The sequence below is a fragment of the Muntiacus reevesi genome, chromosome 1 (assembly GCF_963930625.1).
Source record: "Muntiacus reevesi chromosome 1, mMunRee1.1, whole genome shotgun sequence".
NCBI classification, from domain to species: Eukaryota; Metazoa; Chordata; class Mammalia; order Artiodactyla; family Cervidae; genus Muntiacus; species Muntiacus reevesi.
In genome coordinates, this window is record NC_089249.1 from 141,158,515 (window position 1) to 141,186,494 (window position 27,980).

The window sequence follows — 27,980 nt, forward strand, 5'->3', positions numbered from 1 at the left end:
CCATGACTGTAGCCTGCCAGGCTCCTCTGTTCTTTGGATTTTCCAGGCAGGAATACTGGAGTGAGTTGCCATTTTCTCCTCCAAAACATGTAAATCTAGTTTTATTCAAAGTGACCACGATATATTTCCCATCCCCTACCAGGGTCCATGTTGACACTCTGTCCTGGGTACTTCTCACCTGCAGCCTCTAAAGCTTTATGAGTTTTTGAGCCAATCACTAACTGTCAAAGTTGGTCAACTCACCAACTTTGTAGCCTGCCAGGCTCCTCTGTCCATGGGATCCTCCAGACAAGAATACTGTTGTGGGTAAGCCATTCCCATCTCCAGGGGATCTTCCCAATTAGGGATCGAACCTGGGTCTCCCGCACTGCAGGCAGATTCTCTATCATTTGGGCCAAACACTGGTGAAAAAGGCAGTCCCTGCCTTCCAGGGTTTCCAGGGCAGTAGGAGAAATGGAAGGCTATTAGCATAGGGTGTGATAAGTGCCATGAAGAGGGTGCTGCTGCAGGAACACTAGAAAAAGCTCCCAAGCCCAGGAAAACTTCTTGAAGAAGATAGTATTTAAACTGAAGCCTGAGGAAGGAGTAGGAGGTGGGGGGTATGGGGGAGGGGAGGGTGGCGGAGGAAGGTGATGCAGGCAGAGAAGAGCAGGTCTGAAGGCCTGGAGGCAAGACAGCACAGCATTTCCAGAGAACAGCAGGTGGTTTCATTCCTGAAGCATCCAACAGAAGGAAGAAGTCAAAAGAAGGGTAGGGGGTAAGTGACAGGCAGGCTTGCATGGTCTTGTAGGCCACTCAAAAACACTGGGACTTCAGCATTTGAAAACCACTTAATGGTGATGAAAATACTGGATGAGAAGGGACAAGATGAAGGCAAGAGGCCATGAGGGGTCCTTGTCATAACCCAGGTAGGATACAATGACTGTGCACGATAGCTGCTGTCTCTTCACATCCATCTCCTCTTGCTGCGGGTTCAGAACATAAAAACACAAGGGGTGTGTCTCTCATACATTATGTTTCCTGGAAGATTCTTATACAGTAGGCCAATTTCTGTCTGATAAGTCAACAGGAAATACAGCAGAAGCAGCACGGATGAACTCTGGGGCCAAGGAGGAAGAGAGACCCAGGCCCCAGAGCTGGCCTTGCCGGCACTGCTATGAACTCGGTCTTTGCTGTCATTCTCCAGGAGGCAGGCCCCACCCACTGAAAGCCTGGCCATTTCCTGGGCCTGAGGAACATCTCTGAACAGGAATCTGCTTTTCTGAGATGAGAGCTAAATGTCAAGAGGGAGGGGAAAAGGGAAATTTCAGAGTTGGGCCCCAGACAGTTCAAACCCAGTTTTCTCACTGCAATCCTCGCCATGCCCAAAGAAAACAGGGCTGACTCACAGACCACATCAGTCCTGGGGGCGGGGAGGCTTGGCTGCGTGCTGCTGGCCAGTATCTCAGGGCTCGTCTCTTGGCACTCCTGGGGGCACATGTGTTGGGGTGTCTCTCTGGAAGCCACAGAGGGAGGAAGGGTGGCCCGTATCCCTGCCCATCCCCACTGCCTCTTGGCCCTGGCCACCTCCCTCTTTCCCCCTTGAGCCATCAGCTCCCAAAGCTGCAGCCAAGTAGATTAGGGAAAGCAGCTAAATTATGATCAAGGATGAGGAGGAAATTCTTGAAACTGTTCCAGGGGCCACAGGCCTGGAACTGTCTGCAGCTGATTCAACAGATGGGGAGGCAGAAAAGGCTCATGGAAAGCAAGTAGGACTTGGGGTCAATATTCCCCTTCTGCCACATGGTATCTGAAAACCTGGGGCAGGTTACTTAAGCTTCTGTTGAGCTACAGTTGCCTTAGCTCTAAAGGGGGCACAAGCTTGTCTCCCTTGGAAGGTTACTAGAAAGCATCTAGCCCACTGTCTAGGCACTTGGAAGCTTGTGTTCCTACACAATCCCTAAGGCACTTATCCTACACAGCCTTCTCTCTGTGTGGGACTTCATTCCTCCAACCAGTCTCCAAGGCAGCTGGAGGGCAGTAACTACGTGTCACACATCCTTTCCTTCCCAAGGCATCTCACACTCAATGGGGCAGTGTGTGTTTCCTGGCTGGCCGATATACCCACGTATCAAGATCCCAGGGCGGGCCGGGGTGCTAGGCAACAATGCCAAATCTAACAAAGTCTCTGGCACCCAAGGCATGCAGTGAAACCTTTTAATAAGTAAAATATGGGGGCATTTGCATGCCTTTCTTCCACCTGTTAGAAGTAGTTCAGAAGTAGCCGACCAGTACCAGAGGCTGCCCTGCCTGGGAACATGCCATGCTTCTCCAGTGGTGTGAGCTTGGACAACAGCTGAACCTCACCTCTAAAGTGGGAAAATTCAAAGTACTTACATCGTAGAGGTATTGGCAGCACTTACAGAGTATGTGGAAAGCACTCAGCACAGTGCCTGGAGTAGGATTAATTCATGTTCAATAAGTACTCATCTCCATCTCATCATTATCAAAGCTCAGTTCTGTTTGCTGGGTGGGACACCCTTGTAAAATGGTAACAGAGGAACTCTCACCCCAGGTAAAGGCCCTGCTGCCTGGGATGGGGAGTCCACCCTGGGTGGGGGAGGGGTGCACAGCTGGGCTGCCTCTCTGGATCAGTCCATACAGCAAGCTGACTTTGTGAGAAGTGCCTTCTAAACCACAAAATGCATTCCAAATATTTCGATTATGGTTTATGTTTTTCCTATACTTTAAAATCTAGAAGAGAATATTGTAGGCACCATCCTAGTTCCCACTTGTTGGACAACCTACTGTGAATGGGATACCCTGCCCCAGCTTTTCACAGATCCACTCGCTTTGTCTTCTCAGTGACCCTGCAAAGTTAGAACTATGTTTCAAGCCCAATTTAAAGATAAGGAGAATGATAGTCAAAGGTCATTCAAGGTTTCAAGTGAGATTCAAACTCAGGTCTGTTGGCTCCCAAAACTATGCTTTTAACTACTGAGTTACACTCAGGGGCTGAATGTAAATGTTCTAAGGTGAATAAGATGCCAGTGAGCTCCAGATTTCCAGTCAAATGCTGGTGATCCGGCTCTCAGATTCCGAGAGTTCTGCCTATCCCCTCAACAGGCAGCATGGCATCTAGGTACCCAGGGCGCAAGGCAGTCTTTGCTATTTAAGATCTCCTGAACACTCTCTTCCTTTCCCTTCTTCCAAGTTAACCATGTCGAGCTTAATTTATCCACCGCGGAAGGATTCAGGGTTTGGTTGACCCTGCTAAGATTTGAAATTACAGTTCTTGAGTCTAATTTTAAACCTAGTGCAGAGAACATTTTTTTTTTTTCCCCTAGCTAGGACATCCAAACAAAATACAATACCACCCTCCCCCTCGTAAAAAAAAGAAAAATCTGGTTTCTCTCTGAAATCCAAAGAGCATTTTGTAAGAAAAAAAGACACCAAGACATGGGTACCTTATTTTGCTTTAATATCCCAAAATACTTGTGTGAATGGGACTATGCTGCAAAATGAGAGAAAGTTGTAGACAAGTACGTCTCCCTCTGAAGAAAGAAGTGATTGGAGAGAAGGCACCAGAAACTGCGTTTTGCTAGATGACATGTAAACATTACATGAGGGAAAGGCTCACCAAGGAGAAAGGAATTCTCACTGTCATATCACGGGGCAGATCCTAAGGATGGACACTGGCCTCGTACACTGATGCTTAACGTCCATCTTCCAGTGCAGTGTAAACAGGACCCGGTGCTAAGCAGACAAATACCCACACGGCGGCGGTGCACAAGGACACAGTAGTGTAAGCCCCTGGGCTCCTTCTCTCCTCTTTCCCACATGGCTCCTGCGGGCATATCAGTTGGCAGAGCCTCGGAATAGTACCATTTGTCAACAACTGGTTAGTGGAAAAACCAAATCCTAAAAAGCCTGGGTGAATACATTTTGTTTCTGTCTGTGCTCTTCAATCAGATGACTCGGAGGGCCTGGGGTGGAGGGACGTACCACATCTGGCCTGTCTTCTTAGGTGATAACAGTGGGGGCAGTGCGTCCCGTCTTTTCCTGGAGCTGGGACACCTTCAGGGCAATGGAAATAAGGGGAGCCAACATGACCTGAGGGAGACACAAAGAGAACAATCTTTGCCACCACTTTCTCCAGAGACAGATCCAGAGCTCCAGCCCTGAGTTGGCCCCTGAGCTCCAAAGCCTCATCTCTGTACTCTGATCTCCCCAAAGCTCCTCAAACTAAGTCTAAAAACAAAGAGATGGTTCTTTCCCCACAGAAGAAATCTAGTTCCAGCATTCCCTATTTCAACAACGTGACACCACAGTCTATCATATATAGCGAATAAACAATTAAGAGTTGCTCTTGACACCTCCTTCTCTCATATTCCCCTGGTTGAAACCCCAGCATCCTAAGTGGCTAATCTTCTACATCACCCAGTTCTCCCAATCCCAGTGCCATCGCTCTCGCTAAACCAAGTCCTCCCTCTTACCTGGAACAACAGTGCTTCCACATCAGCTTCTGCATCCTCCAATTTGTTTCCCACACTCTAACCAAAAATACCTTTTCAAAATACAACAACATCACCGCCTCCCCCCCCCACCCCTCGCCACCTACTTCTCACTTGGAAAAAAAAAAAAAGTGAAAGTCGGTCGTGTCCGACTCTTTGCGACCCTGAGGACTGCAGCCCACCAGTCTTCTCTGTCCACGGAATTCTCCAGGCAAGAGTACTGGAGTGGGCTGCCATTTCCTTCTCCAACTTCTCACTTAAGGAAAAAGAAATGAATCCTGTTGTTGCTTAGATAAATAAATATTTTTAATACGAGAAAAGAAAACTATGTATCTAGTTGAACTGCCCATTTTATAGATGAGGAAACCGATACCCAAAGAAGTGAAGTGAGTTGACCTGGTGATTCAAGGGCAGAGCCAAGGGGAGTTCATGTTCTATTGCCCACTGCTGCCTTCCCTCACCTAAATCTCCACCAACTCATTATACCTAGAAGAAAGTTGGAGAAGCACTGCACAGGCTCACATACCACTTGCCACTCCCCTGGGGGCTCCAACAGCCCCAGCGAAGTGCTGAGGCTGAGTACCAGCAGCTCCAGAGTAGGGGAAGGCAAGTCCCCACTTGGACAGAAGGTACCCCTGGGCATGTGGGCACTCTACATCCTTCAGTGCCCTCCCATCTCCCAAGGACTACAGTTTAGATGAGAAATCTTTCATTCATTCCTTGTATCTACCATGTGTCAGGTATTAAGACAGAGAAGCACAACTTCCTTTCTTGCTCTTGCTCTATTATTCTGTGGGTCTACAAGGTAGATACCATTGTCTTTGATTTTAGTTTTAGGGATGTCTTAACACCACAGGGATGTGGCAATAACTGAAACTGGTGCCTGGCCACTGGAAAATCTGAGAAAGGGAAGTATCCTTTCATTTCTCTCTTTTTGTAGTAAAAACAACTGTAAGAGCCACTTTTTCTCAAAAGCTAACCCCATATGTCAGCCACAATATTCTGAACTTTGCATTCATTGTCTCCTTCAATCCCTATGACACTGAGGTAAGTAGCATTCTGCCATTTTACAGACAAAGAAACCAAAGCTCAGAACATTAAAAAGACTTACCCAAGGACACACAGGTATTAAGTGGCAGGAACTGAATTTAAAACAAGATCTCTCTAATTCCAAAATCGGTGCTCAAAAGCACTATGCCAGGAGTTTTCAAAAGAGTTTCACAGGATTCTAATTAGGTGGTAGAAGGAAAAAGCTTTGTGGGAAAACAGGCGTGGCGAAAACTATTTAAATGGGCATCTGTACTGCAAGTCCACTCAGAGCTTTAAGGTACAGTGTGTGTTATGAGCTGCCAAGAAGGGGCTAACCCACCTCCACACTTCCTAAACTGGTTTTGGCTCTGGAACTCTGGTTGGGGAGCAGCTCCTAAGACAAGGAACAAGGATGATGACTGTCCTGCAAGTCATCAACCCTGGCTCCCAGGGTCCCTCCTCACTCTGACATACTCCTGGAGACACTCTGGGTGGGGCTGAGAACCCAAAATACAAGTTGCAAGTCCAAACACTCTCCCATAAAGACCTTTCTTTCTGGGTCATGAAACAGCCTCTCCCTCCCTAGCCCCTACTCCAGCCTTCCCTACCCCCTACCCCAGTCCTCCCTACCCTGTACCCTGGACCAAATCTGGAATCAATGTGTGTTCTTCCAGCGAAGGTGATGAGACCTAGCAAAGTGACAAATAATCACTGACAAATCAGAGCACCAGACTGGGGCTGATTCAAAGATTAGTTCACTTGAATCTGCCACTTACCAGGCTTGTGAACCTATTAACTATTGCTTAACCTTTCTGAGCCTCTGTTGCCTTATCTGTAGTAGGGATATTAATAGATAAGGATAAGAGATTTGAGAGTGAAATGAGTATACCAATTTGGATAATGGCTTTAGAACAGAGCTTGACAAATATAAAATGCTCAGATAGTTGTTAGCTATTCTTGTTTTCTGATGTACTGAAGGAGGCATGACGGAAAGAGAGCCGTCATGGCTCATTTGAGAGATGAGCTGTGATGACGCAGGCAAAATGGAACCACTATCCCTCCCTCCAACAGAAAGAACCAGCCAGGGCTCAGGGTTCGGGCATTACCTGGGGGTCCTGGTAGATCTTGGCGAGATCCTTCTCATAGCTGTCAATGTACAGTCGGATGGTGGCTCCCGCGCTCCCAGTGCCGCTTAGTCGAAAGATGATGCGAGAACCGTCTGCAAAAATGAGCCGCAAGCCCTGGGAAAGATAACAGCATTTGTTTTTTCTCACCCCTAGAAGGGAGAATGAAGGCTGGAAAATTTTGAGGGGTCCATTTGAAGATCTAACTTCATCTACACTTGATCAATTGTAGGATTTTGAGAAACAGCCTCAGTTGAGCCCCAGGAGTCTGCCCTTGGTCAGCCTGTCACTGCATCCAGCCAATGGGGGCTGGCTCATGGAGGAGAAGCATCTCCAGGGTCAGGTGGGAGACCAGATCCTGGGGAGGCTGGCTGACACAACACCGGCCTTCTCATCCCACTTCCCTGTGATTTATGGGCTAACCATTCTGGTTTGAAGCTTAATAAATAAGTAAATAAATAAATAAGCTGTGGTAGATGGAGAGGGTGGGACGACTTGAGACAGTAGCATGGAAACATACACATTATCATATGTAAAATTAGATGGCCAGTGGGAATTTGCTGTATGAGGCAGGGAGCTCAAACCTGGTGCTCTGTGATGAACTAAAGGGGTGGGATGTAGTCGGAGGTGAGAGGGAGTGGACACGTGTATACCTATGGATGATTCATGTTAATGTATGGCAGAAACCAACACAACATTATAAAGCAATTATCCTCCAACTAAAAAATAAATCAATTTATAAAAAGAAAAAAACAAAAACAAGCTGCTAGATACAGAGAGTCAATGTCCAGATCAGGAGGGAAACACGATCAGAATGGGCTGAAACCAGAGCAGGTGAACTTTCAAGTGGACCAGAGAACGGGCTCTTTGCAAAATCCTAATAAAGAGCCTCAGAAAGAGGTCAGGGGGCCAGGTGCCCCAGATGGTAGAGGCGAGCTATTCCAACCTATTGAGCGGGATCCAGTGGTCAGTCTCCACCAATGCCTGGTGATTCAAAGCAGGGTCCAGGTGGGTGCAATGCCAAGCCCAGTGTCTCTCTCTCTCCAGCCCTCTCTCTTCCCTCTCCGGCCACATCTCTTGTCCTCAATAATCTTGATTCAGGGGGAAAAGGATGGGGACTCTTGAGGTAAGAAGGCTGGGTGAGACAGTTACTTGAAGACCCTTCAGTCTCGATAAGGATGTCAATTCTTCCACAGGAAGAAGTTTGTATGAAGCTGATGACCAACCAAAAGGAAAGATACTGCCTCTCATATACTATTTGTCACCCAGTCCCATCCAGTGTTTCATTGTGCCACTCAGCAGTGAAAACCCCAGAGGACCTTCCCAGTTAGTCAATGTGGGGAGGACACAGTTAATATCCATTTACCATTTCTTGCTTTCTAGGCATATGCCAGAGTTGGTCTCCTTCCCCACAGCCTCAACCTGAAGCTTCTACGTTCTTTCCACTTGACTGTAGATGCTGTATCTACTTCAGAAGATTTCCCTCCTCCCTGGTTTTTCTGCTTATAGATCGTGGAGCTGCTGACTTCCTTAGAGTGCAGAGAGCAGGGACTGCGCCCATGCCGACGGCCCTCCCACGCACACCGCACTCCTGGTAGATGTGCGATGCAGTGCAGAGTTGGGGTTACTTCTCCTAAAGGTCTGTTCTCTCTTTGAAGGCTTCACCACAAAAACTTCTGCTCTGCTCTGCCATGGCCTGGGTCCCACCTCCCCTTTCTTACACCCACCCCCCACCCCAGGTCTCCCTTTTTCTAATTAGCTCAGACATCATTTACAACCATCCAGACTGGACCCAAAGTTCTCCCAGATGGTGAAAAGGCATAAGGGAAAAAAGCCACGGGGCCAACATTTTGAGAAAGGGATACTCCAGGCACTGAGGGTCACGGTGGCCAGGCTCCATCCACCCATCCACTACCTGCTCTCCAAAGAGAGACTTCAAATAAATCCAGCAGTCCAATTCTTTCAAAGTGTGCTGGATGCCTTGAGAAGGACCAGGCCAAAAATCTGGATCAGAAAAAAAAGCTAATTGGAAAGCTATAGCAGAGTCTTATCTCCCCCTTAATCATCTCTGTTTCTACTTTTTTAAAAAATATTTTTTTAATGTGGGCCATTTTTAAAGTCTTCATTGAATTTGTTTCAAAGTTGTTCCTGTTTTATGTTTTTTTGGCCACGAGGCATGTGGGATCTTACTGAATCCGCATCCCTTGCATTGGAAGGTGAAGTCTTAACCACTGGACCACCAGGGAAGTCCCTCTGTCTCTAAATTCTGAGTCCATTCTGTGACAACAGCAACAGAACCAGAGGAGAGAGGAGCCTGGGCCCGGGTGTTTGTGAGGAGCCTGGAGAAGGGCTGACAAGCCCGCAACCTGGGTGCCCAGCACCCAGTGAAGGAAGCCCTAACAACTCTGTCTCCATCTAGATGTGGTCCGGGGTCTCCACTGTGATGCACACTGCTATGTTAGGGTCAGCTTCGAGTCATGTGCTACAGGTGATAGCAGTGAATGTTTCTAAGTCCACACATGGTTTGTCTGCTTTTTTTCTTCTTTTTTAGAAATTAGAATAGATCACAAGAAACATCTATAAAGAGATCACTCTCATGCCATGCTGGCATTCTGCTACAGTCTCTTGAGAGAGAGGGAGGAGGGTGAGATCGAAGGCAGCAGCTCTCCATCTTTTTAATATTCTAGGGCTCTTTTCTGCGCACACATCAACGTGACCTCTTACATGGAATTTTGGAGAATGTAAAAGTCCTTCTGGAGTCTAGACTAAGCATCCCAGAATGAAGGCATAGCGGTAAGCACAGAATCAGGGCAAAAGCCATTTTACCTACAAGTACCTGTGCAAATCATATGTGACTTGGCAGAAAGTCACTTGAGAAAACAGGGCAGCAAAAGACAAATGACCAAGAAACCTTTTTCTTTTTTCTCTTGAGATTTCAGAGACCAAGCTCCAAGGACTCTCTCCCATGTACACATACATCTGTTCCTACCTGATTTCTTGAAATGCTTCCATCCACCGGATCGCTGTACTCAAAGTTATCAATTTTCTCCACAGTGTAAACTTTATCACTCACTGGAAACTGTTTCCCCACGAAGGAGCGATCAGAAATCAGGGCCTCCAACTCCTTCATCATTTTGTTTGCACCCTCGGCTTCCACCTCCTCATAATCATACCTGGGAGAAATCACAAAGTTGAGGCTGACTTCAAATCACACCAACGGATATCAGCACTTTTTGCATCATTTGTTTGGCCCTCCCCCCAAACATCTAACTTCAGAAGAAGCTGGCAAAAATATGAGCGTGTAATTCTCTGGGGATGGAGCGGGCCAGGGATGAAAGGAAGCGTTTGGAGGGTTTCAGGAAAGGGTCAGGAGCTTCTGAATGAGCAGAAAACTCCCATTTGGGCTTTTCTACAGAATAAAGCTCCTAGCAGCTTCAAAGGTTTTTGAGAGATGCAATCTAACATTTAATCACCACCTCCGGAGGCCACAGAAACAAAAGCAGTGTTATCTCTAAAGAAGGTTGCATGAAGGCAACAGATGACTCAGGCACTGCTCTTCCAAACAGCTAGAGCTTCTTTGGGATCCATGCTGGAAGGCTCCCAGTCTGGAACCTGCCTGAGGCTGCTGAGATGCTGGCTAAGGAGAGTTCCAGTCTCCACAGGAGCTTCCACGAGTAAGGCCAAGTTTTCACTGACCAAATGAAGGAGCCAAGCCCTAACTCATCCTTTTCTTAAGCCCTAACTCTTTACACCTGGAATGCCTCCCTCCTCTCAGTGAGAGTGGATTCTGATCCACAGTGTTCACCCTGACAGAGCAGCCTGGCGTGGATGCAAATGGGCCAAGAGAAAAACGAAAGCATATCACAAATGAAAGGCTATGACTGTTATTTTTCCTCCAAGAATTGTTCTTGACTTCTTTCTTGTGAGGTCAAAGATTCTTACAGGTGGCTTTTCTTGTCCTGGTGGCACACACCCTCTTGAGAGAGTTATTTTTTAGAGGCTCAAGATAGCAGAGTCTATATTTATTTGCAGTAGTGAAACAAATATATATGTGCAAGATGACACCTCTGAGACATGAGAAATACCAGGGAATTAAGGCCAACTATTCTGGCTCCAGGATTCTATGAATCAAGGACAGCAGTCCCCTTAATCCTGAAGTCAGCTCTTTCCCCCAGTTAAAATGATAAACAGCACGAAATTACAACCAGGTGTTTGTGCTTTACATCTGTGACCTTTGGGTGTTTGAGGGAAATGTTCTATAAATCCTAGGCACAGAGGGGTATAATGGAAAGAATCTGGGCTCTGGAATCAGACAGAAGGAGCTATGAATTCAGCCTTTATTGGTTACTAACTGTGCGACTATGGGCAAGTTGCCTCATTTCTCAGAATCTCAGTTGCCTGATCAATAACTGTTTTGAGGTTGATGTGAAACAAGGCATGCAAAGAGCACTTTTGTTAAATAAATGGAGGGTAGAATGGAATGTTAACTAATCATAGATTCAGGTTCTAAGGACTTTTTTGGTAATACTTGGTTAGCAGTTATTTAAGATTTATTAATAAAAATATGTTGATAGTTTTTAGATGGAGGCTTCTAACTGATTTAAGAGTGACCCTCTCTTTGAACAAACTGTTCTAATCTTAGTCCATTCTGTCTACTGTTCACTTGTTAACTCATTTATCTATTCAAAGCATATTTATACAATGTCACTATGAATTAGGTGTTTGGTGATACCATGGAGCACAAAAACAGACATGATCCTGCCTTCGTGATCCTCTGGGCTCTAGAGAGTTCATGACTGCTGTTCTGAATTACCAGATTTTTCTGGTTCTTAGAAAGTAGAGATTCTTGCTGTATTTGCAAGGGCTACTGTGTGGCAGATATTGCTTACACCTTCCACCAAAGAATAACTTGAGGGAGGAAGATAGCAATGAACTTGTCCAAAGTTGAAAAAAGTTTTCTGATTAAGGAGACCAAGTTGCTTAAGCGTGAATTCTTTCTTGACTATCCAAAGATCATGGACCATTGAATCTGTGATATAGTTTTTAAATTCTCTAGTCTCAACTCACCTATTTTTATAGAGATGGCAACTGAAGTTCAGAGAAATTATATCTCTACATTTCTTACAGATAAGTAATTTATCTAATATCCTTGCTCTCATATTTCTTTTCCATAATTAGAATAGTGAGATCCAGGGGAAAAAAATCTGTTATTTTTACACTTACTAGGGGAAAGGCAAATTGAAATTAGTGAAAAGCACACTGGAAAAAATGTTAATGCATCTTAAAAATAGAAATATGTATGGTAAAGAAGACTTACTAACTATTCTAAGTATTTTGTCCGTTGAGAAGCCCCAGTGCCTGGCAGAAAGTAGGTACACAGTCAGTATTTATTGAATCAATGAATGAAGCATTGACAACTACACAGCCTTTGGAGACCTATTTTAATGAGTCAGAAAAGTTGATTTAGACTAAGCATAATTGTTTCCATAATTTCAGAAAAAGTTTCCATATTTTCAGTGTCTCAGAGTTTATAAAACACTTTCAGACTCATATTTCACTTATTCCATTCGATAGCTGGACTGCTATTTCCATTTCTACAAATGAGAAAACTGAGTACATAAAGAGGTGAAATGACTTCTCAATCTACTAGGGGGCAGAAATAAAATTCTAATCCATTTTTCTGAATCCAAATCCAATGCTATTATCATGCCCATCTGATAGGTACATTTAAAAGGCTGACAAAACATTCATTCTTTTGAATAAGTTAACTAAAAATTTTAAGCCTTGTTCTTTATAGCTAACATAAAAGTTGACTTTATCTCAACCCCAACTGAATTGTTTTAAAAATCCCCAATAGATTTAGAGATCCCCAAGAGATAGAAGTGAATGAACTGAGGTTTTATTAACACTTTAGACAGGAAAGAATTTGTATGCATGAGATTTCTCTCTGCCCACTTCCCCGCACTACCTCTGTTCCTGGCCAGGCTGTGGCTTACCTGGTGAAGAAGTTCCGCCCATACTTTTGCCAGTGATCTTTAAGGATGTCCTCTACACTCTGTTTGCGGGTGGCTAGGATAGAGAGCCAAGCGAGGACAGCCCAGAGCCCGTCTTTCTCACGGATGTGGTCAGAACCTTGTGGGGGACAGCAAGCAGCTGTGAGGAGTGTGACTTCTCTAAAATACTTGAGAATAAACTCAGTGGTAAACATGACCCAACCAAAAGTCATAAAATTTTACTGAGAAACCTGAATACACGGAAGGAACCACTTATTGAATAAAGCCACATACTACTGAAAAAAAGTTGATGCTTTCCTAAGTAATTTAGGAGTTTAAGGCAAATGCCAATAAAAATGTCAGTGGAATAACTTGGTGGAATGTGATACTTCAATTATGAAGTATAATTTGAGAGGGAAAAAACAAAAGAACATGACCATTGTGAATTTTTAATAATTAAAATAATTAATTATTATTCATGCAACAAAAGAGAGCACCTGGAAAGAGACCCAAACACATATGAGACCTGAATAAATGATAAAGGTGTCACTTCAATGCTGTAAGAAAGAATGGATTACTTTTTAAGTAGTATTTGTATAACTAGTTAAACAGTTGGGAAAAAATCAGTTTTTTCCCTATAAAATACCATGCCAAAAAGAATTCCAGATGAATTACACATTAAACACCATGCCAAAAAGAATTCCAGATGAATTATACATTCAAATATAAAAACTGAAAACCTTTAAATACTAGGATATATATATATCCTATACACACACACACACACACACACACACGATTGTTTTTAATCTTAGAGATGGCAAACATATAAATTCAAAATTCATAAAGGAAAAAGTCTCTCTATTTGTCTACTTAAAAATTGGCATTTATATCAGCAAAACTACTATGGATAAAATTAAAAGGCCATTGACAAACTAAAAAAAAATGTAAAACATTTGCAAATAAAGTAGATGTTTAAAACAATATAGAAAAAGCTCTTATACATTAATAAGGAAAAAGCAAAGCCTGAACAGAAAAATAGGCCACAAGAATATAAATAGGCAATTCATCAAAAAAATGAATACAGGTACCTGATTAATATAATACTTATATATATATATATATATATATATTATTTTTAAGAAGACAAATTTAAGTTAAAGCCACAATAAGAAACTGCTACTTGTTTGACAAATGGCCACAGATTTAAAAATGAGAATACCTAATATTAGGGAAGGTATAAGGAAAATGGGATTCCAACATGCTGTTTCCGGGAGGGTTACAGTCCTTCTAGAGAGCAATTTGGCAAAAAATATGAAAGCCTTAATAATGGATCTGCTTGTGGATCCAGGAACTCCAGTTCTAGGACATCTTTCTTTAACTAAAAAGGATTTAGTTAAACAAACCATAGAAAATCTATCTCTTGCTGAGGTCCTTGCTAAAATCTTGATCGAAAATAACAAAGTAGCACATTTGGATGTACTTATATGCATGGAGGGGTCTTGCCAGGCGGCACAGTGGTAAAGAATCCACCTGCCAATGCAGGAAACACAAAAGACGTGGGTTCAATTCCTGGGTCAAGAAGATCCCCTGGAGGAGGAAATGGCAACCTACTCCAGTATTCTTGCCTGGAGAATCAATCCTATGGACAAAGGAGCCTGGTGGACTACAGTCATGGGGTCGGAAGAGTCTGATATGACTGAGCAACTGAGCACGTACACCCACACACATATGCATGGAGCCCCTTCTCCAAGAACCTGATCTGGAACAGAACTGTCATATTTTGCCTTTAACGTCCTTATTCTAAAAAAAAAAAAAAAAAGGAAAAGCAAATGATATTGAGCTCCACTTTCTGATTTCTGAATAGGATTCAATACAATCCCTCTAATAATGTTTTGCATATGATCATGCCGTGAATTCTTCATGTGACTCTCTGTCCTTTTGACTTCTCACTGGGTCTTATTCTCCTTAGAATTGAGAGAGTAGCACAATGCTGGCAATGAAGCATGAGGTAAGTTTGTTTCCTTTCTCTCTTCATCCTTTTAGACCCAGTTCAAATATCTTCTCCAACCTAGCTCCTCGGTTTTCTAGGCAGTTATGAGCTACTTGCTCTTCTATAGCGATTGCTTAAACATGTGGTCCGGCACCATGCTTCCTGCTCAAGCCTCAGTAGTTCATTTATGACCATTTCACACCTCAACCATGTATTTCTTGGAGGCATCTCTTATTTACCCTTACATGGAACATATTAAATAACAGATTGTGAAGGGGCACATGAATGAATTAATCAATTAATTAATCTACTGTAACATCTTCTCTTTCTCTTTTTTGGTTCATAAAAATACACATTTTTTTTCCCCCAAAGAGTCTTTCTAAGACACCACTTTTAGAGACAGTAGTTCTCAAAACCTGTATGCTGGCAAAACTAGAGATATTAAGTAATACTTTTAGCACGTTATACAAGAAAGTTACAAATGTTTACCTAATTTTGTTAGCTATGGACTTTTATTTATTTGCCTTTACTGCTCTTTCAAGCAACAGAAAGTTAGCTCTCTGGCTTCTAAGCTTTTGCAGATGATGATATGCTTTGGCAACAGTTTACCCTCAGTAAGATCCTGGCAGCTACCTCTGTATATGAGAATTCATGACAGAAGTGTATAGCTTGGAATTCTTCGTCTGTGAGCCCCTAGGTTCGTTTTTCTTTATTCTGTCCTTCCTTCCTTTTTGTTTTCTTTTTTCTATTTTGGGGGAAGGGGGAGACTAGACTGAAAGCACAGTGGGCAGTATTCCTTTGTGCTTTTCCTGTTCTAAGAATTAGCTTTTTCCTTTATGTAGACATGAAAATAAAATCTAAAAATCTTAGCCAACTTTAACCAAGTTACTTGGAGATAACTAAATCACACACCTAATATTTTTAAACAAAATATCTGCCTTGTATAACATAAATATTATCTTCCATTTATACAATCTCCAGTATCTTTTGAAAATTCTCATTAATCTCACTAATCACCTTGGATATATCAAAATGCTGGGTAACTCTGACTAATGCTTAAGAAGTCTGGGTAAATTTCATTTTCTTTAGAGTTCTAATGAATGATGACAAGTTACTAGTGAAAAAAAGGCAATGGTGTGTAGATGTGTTTCTCAAGCTACTGTTGTTTTTGCAGGTGTGACAGTTTTGGGTCAGTGAAAAATGCTTTATATTTAAGAATCAGAAAACCTGAATCTGAAACTTACTTATAAAATCTGAATCTGAAACTTACTTATAAGCTGCTTGAATTTGGACAAATCACTTAACTTTTCTGAGCCTCATTTCTGAGCCTCATACAGTTTCTTCAACTGTAAAATGGGGATAATTCCACTTTTCTCGCACAATTTTAAGACTCTTCTGTGAGAGGGGATGAAAATATTTTAAAAACTGTTAAGTACCATGCAAAGTAGGCAAATTCTTTCCTGCCTGTGCCACCAGGGAAGCCCGAGTACCATGTAACAGTGGAAACCAATATAAGATACCTTATGAATAAGGGAAGAATAAACTTTTAGGGAAAATTAATACTCTCCACTATCTCATTAAGCTTTCAAAAATAATGTCCCTGAACTATACATACTGGGGCAGAAAATGGAATATAACCTAATGTGCTCTTTTTTTCTGTGCAATGGGATTACAGTGTTTTCTCTTCTTCTCCAATTTTCCTATTATGAATATGAATTACTGGTATCACTTTTTAATTAAAAAAAAAAGAAGCCAAGCCCACTTAAGTATCAGGAAGGGGAAACACTATCAGCAAGCACCACTAGTCCTAGCTGCAAGTTTTGCTTCGGGTCTCTTCTAACTTGGTCCAGTTCAGGGACCAGTTAGGCCCATGGGGATTCTGCCCTTTCAGCATCCTCAAACACCTGCCACTTGACTTTGGCCTAATCAGCATCTTGTGATATGCATAAACTCTGCTCAGTCAGAGCACACTCTGGGTCCTAGCCAAGAAAAATGTCAACCTTTGCTGAGGGAGCCAAGCGCCAACAGTTTAGGGATTAGGTTTCATTTACCGGTATGAATACCTCAGGAGTGCCCAGGCTCCTGCTGTTGCCAGGCCATGGTCTGTGGATGGGCCACGACAGCTGAAAAAGAGCTCCACAGAGTTCTCTGGAAACCTGAGCATCTGCCTGTCTCTTTCTCTGACCATCTCTATTTCTCCTTCCATCTCCTAAACATGCTGTTTTCTCTGCCTGCAAATTTCTACCCCACATATAACTATTAGCCTGGCTAACATCTGTAACTACTTTCAACTTCCTTCTTGTGCAGGATGCCTTCCTCGTTATCCTCTGTGTTCACACCCTGTCTGTCCTTACCCCACCCTATACTATGCATTGTACCTGGTTCACACCTGGCGTGCAGTCAGCTCTCAGGAAGGGTTTGCCCCAAGAACCACCAGCCCCCAGCTGACTGACCGGGAGGTCCAGCAGACCTGCTCTGTCCACAGTGCCATTCTCTTTGGCTTCTACTCCACAGATGACTTCCCTCTGAAAGGGCAGGAAAGCTCCTCAGAAAGCCTTTTCCACACCACTCCAGCCTTCAAGGGGCAGCTCCCCCTCGGCAACCCTCAAACTTTCCATTTAGCTATTTATCCTGCACTGCCTCATAACGGCCCCTAGAACTTCTGTTTCCTTTGGAGGAAATTGGTAAGCACTTGACAGGCAGAAAATGTGTCTTAACCCAAACTCCATTTTACACCCAACAAGTAAGAGTCAGTGTCTACCATGTTCTAAGGATATGAGAAAACATTGAGATGAGTGAGATGCATTCCCTGCCCTCACAGATGAGCAAGGTGGAGAGCTAGACATGCAGGGAACAGTTTAACTGAGTTAGTTATAATTAGGGTATCAGCCCAGTTCTGTTGAGATAGTCTGTCTAGGAAATTTCCCAGAGACAGGATGTTCTAACCTTCCTGTGGGGAGATTTACCTACAGGAAAATGTACTCGAAGGTATGCAAATTAGAACAGGCAGAGAACTAGACAGAAAAACCTAAACCCCTCACCACAAAACCAGGTTAGGTGCCCTGGGTATACAGTGCCTGGCACATCCTGTTTCAGATTCTATTGTTTTGCACATTTGAGATAACCTGGCCATGGTTTGACTTCCTTCCTCAAATGTGGCCTCCACGGAGCCCTCCACAGGGAGGCTGTGCTTACCACTGTGTTCCCAGAACCTAGTTCAGTATCTGGGACAGGGCCAAAGCTCAATAAACATTTGAGGAATGAGCTGATGAAGTATAAATACGAAGGGCCTTTCATAAGAAATTAAAATTAAAGGAAATTTGCAAAGCATGAATGCTGTACTTCTTTAAGAGACCACTCCCATATAATACATATCATCTCTAGAACCTTTTCAAGATGGGACAGGAGAAAAATATTGCTAACCTCTAGAATGGGCCAGATCAGAATTTACTGGCCTATTTCCATATGATATCAAGTAATCCTCAAACTGGTTTCCTATCCCTCTATTCCAAGCCCCCTCCCTCCTTTTCCCAAGGAAGAATTTCAAAAACAGTGACATCCTAGTTTATTCAGTGACTTCATGTTTCTTCCCATTTTCCCAAGAATTCAAGATTTCCCTCTACCATTGTGTATAAACATGTACATCATCACCCATAACTCGGGAGGAAAATAACTGTACCATGAGGTCAACCAAAAACAGGAAGCTCACCCAGTCCCGTTCTGGTACCATGACAAAAAACACCTTCTTCCCTGGTATTTGTGATACTGATGCCTGAGGAGTTTCATAGCCGTGGTGGCCACAATAATCATGTGAGACAGTCACTGTCTCTCCACCATGAACAGACTAACGTGTACTTGGTAAGGGTAATCTTACAGCTTGTGCATTTAAACGCTAGTGATTTGTTTTACTTGGTGAGCCAGTTCTTGTGAAATCTGACTCTTTTGCACCTCTTTGCAAGTAAATTTCTCCCTTTCTTTTATAAAAGGTCATTTTGTCTCACAAAGACCGTGGGTCCTCAGCTCTGCACTATGGAATAGAGTGGTGCTGAGTCCCAGCAAGAGTCCCAGATTCTGCCAGAGGTAAGTGTTTAAGCAGAAGAGCACCGACTAGACACTCATGACTCCATCAAAACATAGAAAACTACACTGGATAATGTTTAAAGTCCTTTCCTTTCCAACACCAGGACTCTGGTTTGTCTGAATGGAGGGTGCCAAGTGAAGAGTGTGTTCTTTCATTCATTCAACAAGTGTTTGCTGAACACCTATTATATTCTCGGATTTATACCAGGCTCTGAGGATATGATGGAGAACAAGACAAATATGACTCCTGTCCTCATGGAGCTTACAGTATAGTGGAACCAACAGACATTAATTGAATAATTATAAATACTTGTAAAATTACAACTGTACTGTGTGCAAGGAAGGAGAGGTATGTGGTGCTGTGAGATCCAATAATAAGGGGATCTGACCCACTCTGGAAAGTTAGGGAGGCTTTCCTGAGAAATTGCCTCTACTCTAACTTAGAAAAACACATAAATAAATGACCCAGCACTTAATTAAGCTATAGAATTCAAATATTTCAAAGCCTGTAGGATCACTAACGTCCATCCTGAGAAGCTCTGTAAAGGAACCGTTGGAAACATTTTCCAACAAGGGACATAGCAGGTGGGACCTAACTCCTCTCTAAACAAGTAGATCAGGAATTCAGTTAAGTAAGTTCAGCTGCACTCACTCAGCAGTGGTGATCCATGGCTATGAGCCTGGCTTTGTAAATGTTTTTCTCATAAATATTATGGAACGGTTGCCTTTTTTTTTCAAAGAGAGAGAGAACAAGTTGTGGATTTTTCTCAGGATGAATCCTTTCTTTTGATATAAAAGATATCAAAGGGAAGATAAAACCATGGTTGGCACTTAGTATTTGATGATGGGTTAATAAATAAATAAACAAGAACAAGCCTTAACAAGGAATAATTTAAAGCCTAATGCCTGGGTTCAAAGAAATCAGTTCCACAAATGTAATCTGGGGACTCTTCTTGGCAAATGCTCCTGCGTAAAAGCTTAAAGGGGTATAATTATCTACAACATTAAATGAGCTAAACAGTATTATGAAATGTCCAAAAAGCTAACATAAATGAAAGTCATATCAAGAAATGTACAGGGTCCAGTTCTTTAGAAATAGTCATCCATCTACTCTCTACTTGTCAAGCCAGCCCTGGAGGATTTGGGCTCAGTTCTAGACATGATCTTCTATGAGGGGCACTGGTGAATGGGGAAGCATTTAGAAACCAGTGCTAGGTATATAAACAATACGAAGTGAGGGATGACCAGAGGACTAGGCATGGGGTGGTCAGAAGAGAGGACCTGGGAACTGCTCTTTGGTACCTGAAGGCCTGTCATGCGAGGCAGGAGCAGCTCATGCATCCTGTCTTCAATCCTGTTCCCAGCTAGTCAACACCTGGATGGTTACTTGGCTCTAGGACTCTGATTCGCCTTGCCCAACGCTATCCACATGGGTCTGAGGGGCAATGGGTTACTAAATATACCACAAAAAAGAGATACTGCAGTTAACAACGTTTACATAAAACTGTGCAAACTGGATTCCTTATGGCAGAAGGTTTTGGAATCTTCAAATGATAATATCATCATGAATGTCCAAGACAGAGAGGTATATTTCAAGTTTTCTGATCTTCATGGAACTCAAACTCATGGAACAAGTATCTTTCCACACATCCAAACACCCAGGAAGACCTGTTCTAGACTTTTCCCTTTTCATTAGGCTCAGCACTGAAGTAGGTACATGGAGTCAGGAAACCAAAGGTTTAGACACGGTACCTGCCTTCAATGACAGCTTCACCCGTAGGGAAGAATGACTGATACCAAGCCTGCACTGGATAACACTGGGGGGATTTCACGGGCAAAGGCTACCTTACAAGTCCAATGGCTAGTCATCTAGCATCCCGTGGAGTAATATGGTACCATTCATATTTTATGAGGTAGGAAAGAACTAAGCAGTAGCCTTGATATCTCTGACCAAAGACCTAGGCCTTGGGAAATCATGTAGCCTTTTTTGTAGACATTGTTCAACCTCCAAACTCATTCTTAATACCCTCCAATTCCATAAGCCAATTCATTACCAAGAAGTAACATCACTGCCTCAAGGGTATTAAATTGCTTAGAATTTTGTCACTGGGCACCTCATATTTATTAGCCCATTCTACCCACCCCTTTTATACAGTTCATGAGGTTCTCATGGTAAGTATACTGGGGTGGTTTGCCATTTCCTCCTCCAGCAGATGCTGAAGAGATCAAGAAGAGATGGAAAGAATACCTGGAAGAATTGTATAAAAACAATTTGTAATGAACCAGATTACTACCATGGTGTGGTTAGTCACCCAGAGCCAGACATTCTGAAGTGTGAAGTCAAGTGGGCCTTAAGAAGCACTGCTGTTAATAAAGCTAGTGGATGTGACGAAATTCCAACAAAACTATTCAAATCCCTAAAACAGGATGCCATCAAGGTTTTGCGTTCATTATGTCAGCAAATGAGGAAGATCCAGCAGAGGCCACAGGGCTGAAAAACGTCAATTCTCATCCCAGTTCCCAAGAAAGGTAGTTCCAAAAAGTGTGCTAACCATTGGACAAATACACTCATCTCCCATGCTAGTAAGGTCATTCTTAAAATCTTGCATGCTAGGCTTCAGCATTATGTGAACCAAGAACTTCCAGATGTCCAAGCTGGGTTTAGAAAAGAAAGAGGAACTAGAGATCAAATTACTAACATTTGAAGGATTAGATAGAAAAAGCAAGGGAATTTCAGAAAAACATCTATCTCTGTTTCATTGACTATGCTAAAGTTTTTAACTCTGTAGATCATGACAGACTGTGGAAAGCTCTTTTAGAGATGGTAATATCAGACCATATTACCTGTCTCCTAAGAAACCTGTATGCAGGTCAAGAATCAAGAGTAAGAACACTGTATAGAACAATTGATTGGTTCAAGATCGAGAAAGCAGGGCTGTCTGCTGTCACCCTGTTTATCTAACCTATACACTGAGCACATCATAAGAAATACCGGGCTGGATGAGTTACAAGCTGGAATCAGGATAGGTGGGAGAAACATCAACAACCTCAGATATGCGGATGATACCACTCTAAAGGCAGAAAGCAAAGAGGAAACTAAAGAGCCTCTTGATCAGGGTGAAGGAGAAGAGTCAAAGAGACAGCTTAAGACTAAATATTAAAAAATCTAAAACCATGGCAACCAGGCTCATTACTGCATGGCAAATAGAAGGGGCAAAGGTAGAAGTAGTGACAGATTTCCTCTTCTTGGGCTCCAAAATCACTGCTGACAGTGACTGCAACCATGAAATCAGAAGCTGTTTGCTTCTTGGCAGGAAAGCGATGACAAACCTAGACAGTGTATTGAAAGGCAGAGATATTTCTCTGCCAACAAAGGTCTGTATAGTCAAGGCTATGGTCTTCCCAGTAGTCACGTATGGTTGTGAGAGCCGAATAAGGCAGAATGCCAAAGAATTGAGGCCTTCGAACTGTGGTGCTGGAGAAGACTCATGAAAGTCCCTTGGACAGCAAGGAGATCAAACCAGTCAATCTTCAGGGAGATCAACCCTGAATATTCACTGGAAGGACTGATGCTGAAGCTGAAGCTCTAGTATTTTGGTCATCTGATGCAAACAGACGACTCATTGGAAAAGTCCCTGATGTTGGGAAAGATCGAGGGCAGAAGGAGAAGAGGGTGTCAGAGAATGAGATGGCTGGATGGTATCACTGCTGCAACGAACATGAACTTGGGCAAACTCTGGGAGATGGTGAGGGACAGGGATGCCTGGCATCCTGCAGCCCACGGGGTCACAAAGAGTCAGACACGACTGGGCAACTGAACAACAACAACATCCACCCCACCCTAGGATTTATAGGAAAAGAAATCTGCCTTTTATTCTGTTTAACCAGCATGAATTGCAAGTCAATGCCAAGGCTGATAGATTTTGATTTTTTCTTTGACAAAGGATGGAAGAATAGTACTGAGGATCAAGAAGATTGGTTCTTTTACTTCAAAATATTGGGTAGAGGCAATAGGAGGAGAGGAAATATGGCCACTGAAGTACTTTGCAACCTGGCTTCTGGAGACAACCCTGGGGAAAGGGCCACAAGCCTGAATGAATGTTTAGAAAAGAAACAGACTGAGGTAGGATGGGGTCATTGGGAAGGTCATGGAAGTGGGACTTCAAGTCAGTACTGGAAAGGCATAGAAAAGGAGGGACAGCATGTGTTGTATGGCAGAAACCAATACAACACTGAAAGCAGTTACCCTCTAATTAAAAATAAATTAAACTTTTAAAAACTTACAAAAAAGAAGGGAGAACATGGAAAGTGAGGTCTAAGGATCGTGGGACATTCCCCTAAGCGTACCATGTTCTACTCTTTCATTGCACCACAATTTACATATAGATCTTCACGGTCAATTTCTTGATTACCTAGCAACTCAGTCCCACCCTAATGGTCTCCCTCCACATAACCTTAATAAATTACAACCTGTTGCTACAGAAAACATACGTCTATTAAACAAGAAGATTTAACACTGTGGTGAAAACTTCTCTTAAATAAAAACGAAAAACTGACTCACTCCACCATATTTCTTCCTAGAAATAAAAACATTTATAAAGGTTTCCTTGACCACTGAGGGGAGAAAAATGTGTTTATCATTCTATTTAATCCCCACAGACTCAATGGCCACGCTGCCCAAACTTCCTGCCTTGGTAGATGTGATCCTCTGAAAGTAAAATTAACCCTCCCCGGCGGAACATGCTCGCTGCTTTTCAAATGTGTACACTCCATCAGGGTTGTTATAAATAAGCTGTATCTTGATTTAGGACACATCAGCTACCGTTGCTATTTCAGTGCTGCTTAAGCAGTCTAAGCTTTCACTGCAAGTAGCATTTACATGGGAAAAAACAGCTCAGGGCTGCATACTTACCAGTCCCGAAGCTCTCCTCCCCACAAAGGGACAGTTTGCTCGCATCCATCAGATTCCCAAAAAACTTCCAGCCAGTTGGGGTCTCATACAAAGCGATCTTTGTAGCATTAGCCACCCTTCAAAGGCATGAAATCAAAGTTACATCACAGCAGGACTGCTAGTGTAGCCATGTGAGGGATGGAAAATAGCAACCGTTATTGTAATCAAGGGTTCCACTTAGCATTGCTCAGAGGTACACATAATTCTAAGATTGGTGGAAAATCGTATGAGAAAACTTGTGCACAATGGGCTATTATATGTGGAGTCAGAGGAGGGGGAGAAGAGTATGAAGAAAGAATTAATTCAGGTCACTGAATTTAATATTTTAGAAGAAATTAACAGTGGCAAAATGGACAAAACTGTTTGGGGGGCTATTTAAACCCATGTGTTTTGGATACAGACAGCATTTATAACCATTCCATAATGAACAGAAGAATGATATTTCAATGCACCTATAATTATAGAGCCAGAAGATATTGGGTCTGGGAGGTCAGTATTTCACAGAGAAAGAAACAGGGACCCAGAATGCTATGTAACTCAGTCCAAGGTCACACAGCCAGGATGGCTGTCCCCCGTCCCCTGCAACACAACTTTTACTTCTCCCCATATTATCCTTAGTCTATTTGAAACTTTTGAGTGACCTTTTTTTAGATTCCTTTCCCTTTGAACAGGACATTACCTACATTTCATTCACCCTTTTAGTGAGATTTGCTTCCCAAAATGCTTATCACTAGCAAAACAATATCATATTTCAATTCTAATACTTGAGGAAAATTAAACTATGATTTTTAAAACTGTGAAAATAAAATAAAGTTGCTTTCTGGGTAGTGAAGTATTTTCCATTGTGATTCTATATGTGGATTATCACATATAATCCACATAAATTGGAATTAGACTGTTTTTGGAGTACACAGAAGCTATTCCAGGACCTGATCAGTCTAACGGACAATAGTGTGGCCACAAACCAGCTCACAGCTTTGGAGGGAGGATGTGGAGGCAGAAGGCCCAGGGTCTAATTCTAGCTCTGACGTAGCTGTGGAGTCCTGGGAAAGACTGCTAACTGCTCTTCTGGCTGACAGATGAATGGATGAAGAAGATGTGGTACAAATACCATATAAATGGGATATTACTCAGCCATTAAAAAGAACAAAATAATGCCATTTGCAGTAATATGGATGGGCCTAGAGATAGTCATACTGAGTGAAGTAAGTCAGACAGAGAAATACAAATATCATATGATATCACTTACACGTGGAATCTTTTAAATAAAATAGTACAAATGAACTTATTTACAAAATAGAAATAGAGTCACAGATGGGAAAACAAACTTATGGTTACCGAGAGGGGAAAAGAGTTGGGGAGTGATAAATTGGAAGATTGTAACTGACATATACACACTACTATATATAAAATAGATAACTCATAAGGACTTACTCTGTAGTACAGAGAACCTGCCTCAATACTCTGTGATGACCTTTATGGAAAAAGAATCTAAACAAGACTTGCTATATCTAATTATAGCTGATTCATTTTGCTGTAAAGCAGAATCTAACACAACATTGTAAATCAACCATACTCCAAAACAAGTGAAAAAATAAAATAAGGACTTGCCATGAGGATCAACTGAGACAGTGAATGTAAAAAAAAAAAAAAATAGTGTCAACTACAAATTACTATATGATATTAGTCATTACTTTGTTAGTTGAAGTGAAGTCAGCACTAGTTCTATAACACACACACACACACACCAGAAAACTACTGCACTGCACATCCCAGTGTTTGGGAGCAAAGGTTCTAAGTTCAAGTCCTGCTCCATCATTTACTAGCTCGGTGACCTTGGGCAAATTAGTTAACTTCTTTTTCCTTTTGTCTTCCCATCTGTAAAGAGGAGTTAAATACAGCATTTACTTCATGGGGCCAGACTGAGAATTAAATGAGTTAAAATACATGCTTAGTGTCTAGCATAAGGTAATGTTTAATGAGCAATAGTTATGATTATAAGAACCAGGTACATACATTCTTCTTCCTCCCTAGCCTCAGCCTTTCATTCATTCACTTGTTCTTTACCCATTCATCCAGGAACTATTTATTGGACACCTAACATGATGTAGTCAATATCCCTGGTTTGTACTCATTTATGACTTCCATTTTTCAGATGTTTTAAATGTGATCTCATAAGCTAATATGAAGCCTTTTCAAATAAGATGATATATAATAAATAAGCAAGTCAAAGATACCAACTGTTTACTGTCACTGGGTCCCTTGTTTCTCCAAAACTGAATGCATTTTTTAAACTATTTTAGCTTTATGTTTATTCAGATTTTGAATAAGTGAACATTTACTATGCTTGTGTGTAAGGGCATCTGATGGGGGCTGCATGGAACGTTTTTTTCAAAGTTCTGTTGAAACACTGATCTTACATCAGTCTTTCACCCCCACTCTGCACAGAGAAAGCGAGTCTCTAGAATGACGTCTTGAGTACAGCAGATGTGCCATCCATTCACTTATTCATTAACATTCAATCATTCATTTTCTAAAATGAGGCGTGTGTGTGTGTGTGTGTGTGTGTGTGTGTATCAGGCACGCCGTGATCAGTCAGGGTTTAGCACAGAGACAAAGACATTCTCTCTCTGTATTAGTTTTGAGATAGTCAAGGACACAGACTATTAGCACACAGTGTGAGCAGAGCCAGGATGGGAGAAATGCAGAGTGCCAAAGCAGCAGAGCGGGGCCCGTCCAGTGCAGAAAAAATGACACCACTCCCTCATAAAGGAACACTTAGGTAACACACACTAGGTATGCATCAGGTGTCTGAGCTCAAAGGGGAGGAAGGGTGCTCCCGGCGCTGTGAGGGCCTGCTTGGGAACCAAGGGGGTGGAGAGACCTACCGGTCCAGGGCCCCGCTGGTGGGCATGCTGCGTGCGAAGCCACGGACCCCAGTCTGCTGGAAGTATGGAATGCTGAAGATGTTGGCAGCGATGACAGCCACAGAGTCTGAAGGGTTCACGAAGAACCCGTGCTTGCCCAGAATCATGTTCCGGTCCTTTGGGAGAAGGGGGATTCAAAGGGAGATCTTTTAATCAAAGTGCTGAAGAAGCCAAACTCTCTTACATGGAGGTTTTGTAAAATTTAACGCTGATACATTGATTCATCCTGGGTTCTAGACACTGGACTTTATTTCTAATTGATCGGTACAGTACCACTGGGTCAATGGCACCTCTGTGCCAAAAAGCTAAAACTGTTTTGAGTTAAAGTGCAAACTCCTTCTCGGCTGAATTCTCTGTTCTCCCCGCAGATGCCAGCTGTATGTAACCTCCCTGACCTTCTCCAAACTCTGGAACCAATCACCTCTCTTCTTTCCCAGAAGAGGGCAGAGATCACTGTGAGAGGAAATGTGGGCTGTTTAAAGCTTGCTAGGTCTACCAGGCATTCTCCAAGGAACAAAGCAGATTTCCTCAAGGAAAGGCTCCTAAATCTTGGCACCTCCATCTGGTGCAGGACCCAACAAAATATGCTGTCACCTCACTGTTCTCCTGGTGCCTGATATACAGGAAGTACTCAAGTAACTGAGAGTAAAGAGGAAACCCAGGATGCACGGCAACAGAAAGATGCACTGAAAATAATGTCTGCTTGTTCATTTGTTTAGTGACTAAGTCATGTCCGACTCTTTTGCAACCCCATGGACTGTAGCCCACCAGGCTCCTCTGTCCATGGGATTTTCCAGGCAAGAATACTGGAGTGGGTTGCCATTCCCTTCTCTAGGGAATCGTCCCTACTCAGGGATTAAACCTGAATCGAGACTACACTGGCAGGTGGATTGTTTACCAACTGAGCCACCAGGGGATGTCCCAATCTCTGCTATTTAATTTCCCCAAATATTAATATTGGAAAACCTATTTTATAGGAAACAATGAATTCCAGCTGATGTTAAAGAACAATAGCAACCACCAAAACATATTTTTAACCAAGTAAATATGTGTAGTGTTTACTATCTCTAAGACATCAAGTGTATAAACCTAAGACACTGTCCCTCCTTGTCTGTTACATATTCACCAGTGCAAATAAAAGAGCATGTTTATTTCAAATATTAACTGTAGCTAAAGAATAAACTGTTAATTCGCTCATTATAGTTTCATCTTTCAGCTACTGTGAATGAACACATGGGTATATCATAAGGACAAAACCCTTTCCAGAGACTGAACAAGGATCCAGCTGCTGGCTACAAGCAAAAATCTACCCAAGGATGGAGATCGAGAACCCAGTCAGCTCATGGAGCGCCAGTCATGACATGATAACCAGGCCCCGATCACCCTGCCC

At 42.6% G+C, this 27,980-nt stretch overlaps 1 protein-coding gene across 2 annotated transcripts in view; it reads right to left on the reverse strand.

Moving 5' to 3' along the window:
• Positions 1-3,443: 3,443 nt before the first annotated feature.
• PGM1 (phosphoglucomutase 1) overlaps positions 3,444-27,980 on the reverse strand; it is a 65,153-nt gene continuing 40,616 nt past the window's right edge. For both annotated transcript variants that reach the window (XM_065911670.1, XM_065911660.1), the window contains exons 6-11: positions 26,552-26,706; positions 23,625-23,740; positions 12,643-12,778; positions 9,636-9,819; positions 6,629-6,763; positions 3,444-4,092 (exon numbers count right to left, since the gene is read on the reverse strand). In XM_065911670.1, the coding sequence (XP_065767742.1) occupies positions 4,003-4,092; positions 6,629-6,763; positions 9,636-9,819; positions 12,643-12,778; positions 23,625-23,740; positions 26,552-26,706 (816 nt within the window). In that variant the 3' untranslated portion in view covers positions 3,444-4,002. The remainder of the gene's footprint in view (positions 4,093-6,628; positions 6,764-9,635; positions 9,820-12,642; positions 12,779-23,624; positions 23,741-26,551; positions 26,707-27,980) is intronic.